The following is a 6,426-nucleotide window of genomic DNA, read 5'->3' as shown; positions in this document are numbered from 1 at the left end:
CCTAGAAAATGCTTATTGTTTTAGAAATACACTAAGGCAGTCAATTGCCTTTAGCAGAGTTACATTGTGTTACAAAAAATTCAAACGGGCAATCAACTATCCTTATAAAGTAATCAACTACTCTAGTTCAAAAGTTGTATTTTCTAGAAAGTGAAGAATAGTTTCTTTTGGAATGAGATATAATCATTCATTAAATGATCTTTTACTTATAAAAGATGAATACTTACATTTGTAATTATATAAAAAGATGTGTTAACGCGATTGTTGAATGAAACAATTCAATTTAAAAGACATAACCCTTGGATCAAACCTTTATAAAGGGTGGTAGGACACATTTTAAAATTGGTTTTTGTTGAAACACTAGGAGACTCTCTATGTATCCTTTCTTTCTCATTTCTCTAATAAATTAGAAAGATGATTTTACCGCTCATGAAAGGATGTTTAGTGGCTTGATATCATTAATGCAAAGTGATATCAAATAAGGCTTCATTGTATCTCCTCGAATATTTCAGTCAACCCTTTTGCATACTATAACTAGTATGAGTGAAATATATCTAAAGAAAAGTGAAACTTGTAGCACACCTTAAAACCATTATCTTTCATGCTATAACTTTCCTTTAAACTTACCATTTACACCATCTTATTTCTCTAACACCTTAATGTCCAGAACTAGGCATTTAGACATTACAACCCATTGTTTTATCTAAATATATTATGTACATGATTGAATGCAATTGTGGGCCATTAACAGAAGAAAGTAAAACATTCAACTGTGAACACCAAGCAATAATAAGTTGAATTTCTAGTAGTAACATTGATGATAGAGATTCTAAGTTGAACTTATATTAAAAATATTGGTGATAAAAATTCCCACTAACAAAGAATCAAGAAAATAAGCATGAAGCCCAAACAAACTCAAGGATATCATGCAACAACTAGTCAAGATATGTAGACTAAAGTTTCAAAAAGAAGCAAGATAACAGTGTAACAGTCGTCATTTTGTGGTAATGTCATCCTCCGCCATTGCTATTCCATTAAAAACCATTATGAATTTTATTCAAGTCTGTAGTGGTGCAATAACAGTCGAAAAAATGTCATAACATTCGATAGTAGAAATAACGACCCATTATCGACGTTAATCTGTTTTCGATCCAAAATATTATATAGAAACAAACATTTTACCTAAATCAACAGTAAAAAAGCCCCTAAAAAAAAGAAAGAACCCTAGACCTACAACATTCACTCAAAATTTAGCCTCAATCAAACACAATAAAGATCAAGAACAAATAATTGAAGGTAAGTAACACTAACGAGTAATCTAACCTGAGCTAATTCAGCTTGAGCAATGTGATATAGCTTTGGACTTCGATATGCTCCTAATGGTTGGAAATTTAATGCCAAGTAGAGAAGAGAAAAGGAAGTGGTGGCCATTATTGTGCTTAGGAAGAGAAAATGGTGATTGTTCTGTGTAGTTGATAGTATGATAGAATATGGAAAAGAAAAAAGGGAAAATCGAAACAAGGGGAAAAAGGGGAAAGGTAAAAGGGAAAAGATAGAAAAGAGGAATCTAAACCCAAAAAAAAAAAAAAAAGATTAATGCAGTGAAATTTGAAGAAAACAATCTAATGAAAATTTGAAAGGCCCATTGCTTTATATTTTTAAAATCCACTCTTTTTTTTTCTATCTCAATGTCCGATTAAATTAAACGGAAATTTTACATTCAAAGAGCCCATTACCTTATATTTTCACAATGATAATCTATAAAAACCATGTAAAATTAATCACATATATATGTGGTAAAATAAAATTATACAAATTAAGTAGTTATAGTGTTTAAATAGTTAATAGGTAAAAATTTATATTTATATAGATTCATAATCTTAAATGATTAAATCCCCATTTAGAAAAGTTCATTAATTCAAATCTTAAACATTAGCCATCTTTAATAAATAACATTGTGAATTGTAACAATTCATAGGCATAAATAGCATTTAACATGTTCTACCTTGTTAATTATTAATAATTGTATTTATAGAAGTAATAGATATAAGAATAAGTGCTTTTCTCAATATGATTGTTTTAAACATAATATCAAAAAATTGTGAATAATATTTTTTCATATAAATAAAAGATCATAGTGTTATAAACTATTTTAAAAATCATTAAAAAGAATTTTTATGATTATAATTATAATTACTATATTTACAATAAATTGTGCAAAACAAAAAAAAAATTCACGACCATAATGAGTACAATAACCGTGATAGTAGTCATTTTATCCATAACTATGATAAATGTGATGTAACAAAAAATATGACCATGATTGCAACTTAAATGCCTAATGTAGACAACGAAGATTAAGCCCACAAAAAGCCTGAGGATACCCTTGGTCATATTAAAAAAAACCTAGTTAAGAGAGTGAACGATATGATAATGCATGCAAATGGTATGTGTAAGAAATTTTAGCATCATATCCTATGAATTTGAATTGGTCATTCAAGCATCTAGACGTTGTTCGCTCTTGCCATACAAGCTACAAAACACAAGAATATTATTCATTTACAAAAAGAGAGAAAAAAAATAACAGCATCAGGACAGAATAAACTTGTCTACAATTTCAACATTCTGCTATAAAGAAAGGGCAGCGATAATGAATAGAAATTGGCAGCAATGATAATAATAATAATAAGCAAACACAGCAAGGCTGAATTAATCTCAACAATTACATTTTGGCATAGAATCAAGAGTGTTAAAGACACAAAAAGAAATGTGAATCAATTTAAGAGAAAACAGAAAGGGGCAGCTCCCAACCTGTTCAGCATGTATTAATGCCATCCTTGCAATCTTTGGTTAAATTATAAAAGGTTTCAACACGTGTCTTCGCCCTGTAAAGTACCTCAGTATCTACAGCAACTCTCATGTATCCATCAAACTCAACTGGTTTACCATGATTCAGCACCGTTGTCTCATTGTACCACTCACTCGTGTTACTCCATAACTCCTTGTAATCATCCAGCAAATGGACCTTGTATTGGGACCTCAACTTATCAAAGTAATTATAGAACAGCTCACTCGTTGCTATGTACAGATTCCTCCAAGGCTGAACCATTTCCTTAAGCTTCATAAGAAGAGCATCAGGCGATGTATCAGAATCCAAGTGTGGCCAGAGTTCTTTATTCTGTGCTTTTTCCCCTCGAACCACATGCAGAGCATCAAAATCCCAGTCCATTTGGCCACTGATCTCAGTCACTATATTCATCAATCTCTTTGATTTCCATAAAGCATGCCATGGCCTCTTAATGTACTTAGCTGTCTGCCCCTCACATACCCTGTACCAATAATTTTCAGGCTCTGGAGCATCAAACTGCCTCCAAATGATTGTGCTCTTATCTTTCTTAAGTTGCAATGGTGTGACTTTATAGGTTGCTACCTTCTTGACTGGCACTTTTCTTTTATGACCTTTATCCCATTTCTTCCAATCTCTCAAGAACTCACTCTCCTCCACCACGGATGCAACCTCCTTAAGATGCTCAAAATCAAAATAAAACCGAAAATCTTTTCCCTCCTCATCCCTATTGCTTGGATTATAAGTTGCAGATAAGCATATGCTCAAATCCATCACAAATGTTCGATTCAAATACATAGCCTCCCCTAAACCACACAAGAAACTCCACAAGTAATGATTCATTCCCTTGCAGTAGTCTCCACCCCGTGCATAATACAAATACTTCCCTTTTCTAAAGTTCATTTCGGAACCCAAAGTTGGAATAGTATCATTTATCTCTTCATCACGTATAGGCGGAGCAAGCTTGGGATTCCCACCAATACTTGTGGTGTTATGTCTATTCCTAGGCCTCCGAATGTTAATGCCCGAATGCCAGCCACTTGCGTGTACCACTTTATAGGTACAATTCTCTCCGATCCCAAACTTGAACCTTCTAAAATCCCTGTACTTTCTCCACGACTTTTCTTTCTTGTTCCTAAACCTCCAACCCACATCACACTCGTCTGGTTTCGTCCCATTGACTGGAGTTTGATACTCCAAAAACACAATCGACTTGAAAGTCTTCAAATTGAATTTCTCAACTGTAAGTAAAACACGTGGATCCGAACAATTCACAACCTTGACCTCCTCACAATCTGATTTTAGACTCAGATTCGAGATTTTCTCTTCAGACTTCTCGATCACAGCTTCAGTGATGGGATTGAGTGCCAAAGCAGGGGGCACGGCTGGAGCTGGCACAGCAAGTAAATCCTCACCAGTTTTGAGGATAGAATTGTCATTTTTGAAAGTGGCATTTTCAGTTTGAGTGAAGAGTTTGGTTAAGGCTGGAGCTGACTCCAGCCATGGATCTGGGGGTTGGTAGGTAATGGCAATAATTGTGAATATTAACACTGAAAACACAAAAACTGAGAAACATAGATTACTTATCAGTTTTATCAGATTTTGTCCAATTGGCTCAGTGCTTAACTCGAATTCCTTCATGGGATTTCTCTTATTTTTGAAAGTTCAAATGCAAAAACTAATCAGATCTCACGATAAACCAACAAAACACCAACTTTAATAATAAAGAATGAAAACTAATCTGATTTCTTCACGGGTTTTGTTTATTTTTGAAAACCAACTAGCAATAACTAATCAGATCTTGATGACATTAGAAAAACAAATGAAAGAAAGGAATAGGAAAAAGCTAAACACTTGAATATCACTTACATGAAAATGCTAAACTGATTCTAGCTTTTCTGGAAATCCAAGTTATAGAAGTAATCAGATCCAGAAGAAGAAAAGCAGCGCTTGACGACAAGGAAATGAGACGACAATGGAAGCCGACGGAGAGAGAAAAAGAGAGAGGAGATCTGGAGAAGTGATTTGTCCGAAGAGTGAAAAATAGAGTAGCACAACAAACTTATTTTGCCCAAGGCTTTGGTTGGGTAGAAGCAAAAGAATCCGCGCTTCTTCTTTTGCACGGGAGTTGATTACACTTTCGCTTTCACTCCAGTGAACAAGGGCGGTAACATGTCAGCGTCAACTGATTTTGACGTCTTACTTGTTCACCCCTCTAGCTAGTAAAATCAGATTTCTCCGGACAATCTACCTTCAACTTATTAGAGCCAATACGTGTCCTATTGGTATTTCAAAACTTTGCTGCAGATTTGGTATGTTCAACTTTAATTTAAATTTATTATTAAAATATTAAAATACATTTTAAATTGATATTTTGATATTTATTTTTAATTAAAATTATATAAAATTAACTACTTTATAATAAAACAAATTCACAAATTGAGTCCAGTAAAGTTCATACTTAAAATTTGGTCCAAGACCCAATTAAGATTAATTCTAATGAGCAAGCCGACCTATGAACAAATTTACTTCAACTGTAGCTAATTTTTTTGTCAAAAAAAAAAAAAATTGAAACCAAAATCAATGGACACCCATTAGTAATAGAGAAAAATAATAATAATGTGCAATTTTCTCCCTTTATTTATCATGATGGTTAAAATTTACTAATAATATTTGATTCGGTGTAATTTTAATGTTATGCTAAGTTTTTTTAACTTGTGTATTAGTTAATTTTTAATGTATTAATTAAAACTAAAAAAAATATATTAATCAATAAAAACATTTCTTTACTGATTAACAACTTTATACCTGTGTTATAAGTTTTTTAAACAATAATAAATATAAATATAAATTACATGAAGATCTCATAATATAAAAAATTATTTTTAAAATATATCTAAGTTGATTTATCCACAAGATACCAGCGGTCTTGCAATTATGGAAAAAAAAAATCTCTTTGATGACAAGATTTAGAAATTACTACTTACACATGTCATTTATATTTTATTTTGTAATACAACCAGAGATATCTCAATTTTGTTTGAATTTAATCTTTTTTCACGATTTCGAAGGTACATTCTCCTACATCAGCTGAGTATCTTTTTTTTTTTTTTTTTGAAGAAAAATTCATTCATTGCATTTCAAAGTTGAAGTTAATACATAGTTAATCAGGTACCTCACCCGACCAAATCCTTTCTCCTACGATCTCCTTCCCAAACTTTGCAGGACTATGAGCAATTGCATTAATCTCACGGCACATCAGCGATGTACTTAATTGTCCTTGATGATTCTTACGTCAACTTAATATTTAATTCTCCTCGATGATTTTAAAGGTACAATATCTCATATCAATCAAATTAATACCTTTGTAAACGTTTATTGATTCAAATAATAAGAAGTTAAAATTTTTTAAAGTAAAATTTTAATTTTTAAATTTTATGAATGAAAAAAATAAATTTAAAAAAATTTATCTTTTTATAAAATTTGATCTTATTCAATTTTAAATTAATTAAAATTTAAAATGATTATCGAATACTGAAAAATTTCAGACAAAAAAAAAAATTACTAATGCCTTCAAAATT

General features: G+C 31.6%; 1 protein-coding gene across 1 annotated transcript; it reads right to left on the bottom strand.

The window, feature by feature from the left end:
- Positions 1-2,651: 2,651 nt before the first annotated feature.
- LOC111302793 (uncharacterized) lies at positions 2,652-5,076 on the bottom strand. Its single transcript, XM_022898627.2, has one exon. It carries the CDS (start codon positions 4,484-4,486, stop codon positions 2,816-2,818), a length of 1,671 nt encoding a protein of 556 aa, XP_022754362.1. The 5' UTR covers positions 4,487-5,076; the 3' UTR covers positions 2,652-2,815.
- Positions 5,077-6,426: the final 1,350 nt, after the last annotated feature.

The sequence above is a fragment of the Durio zibethinus genome, chromosome 13 (assembly GCF_047325235.1).
Source record: "Durio zibethinus cultivar Kanyao isolate XHJ-2024 chromosome 13, ASM4732523v1, whole genome shotgun sequence".
Lineage (NCBI taxonomy): Eukaryota > Viridiplantae > Streptophyta > Magnoliopsida > Malvales > Malvaceae > Durio > Durio zibethinus.
Note: the sequence above shows the minus strand (reverse complement) of the source record. Positions and strands in the feature narration are given on the sequence as shown.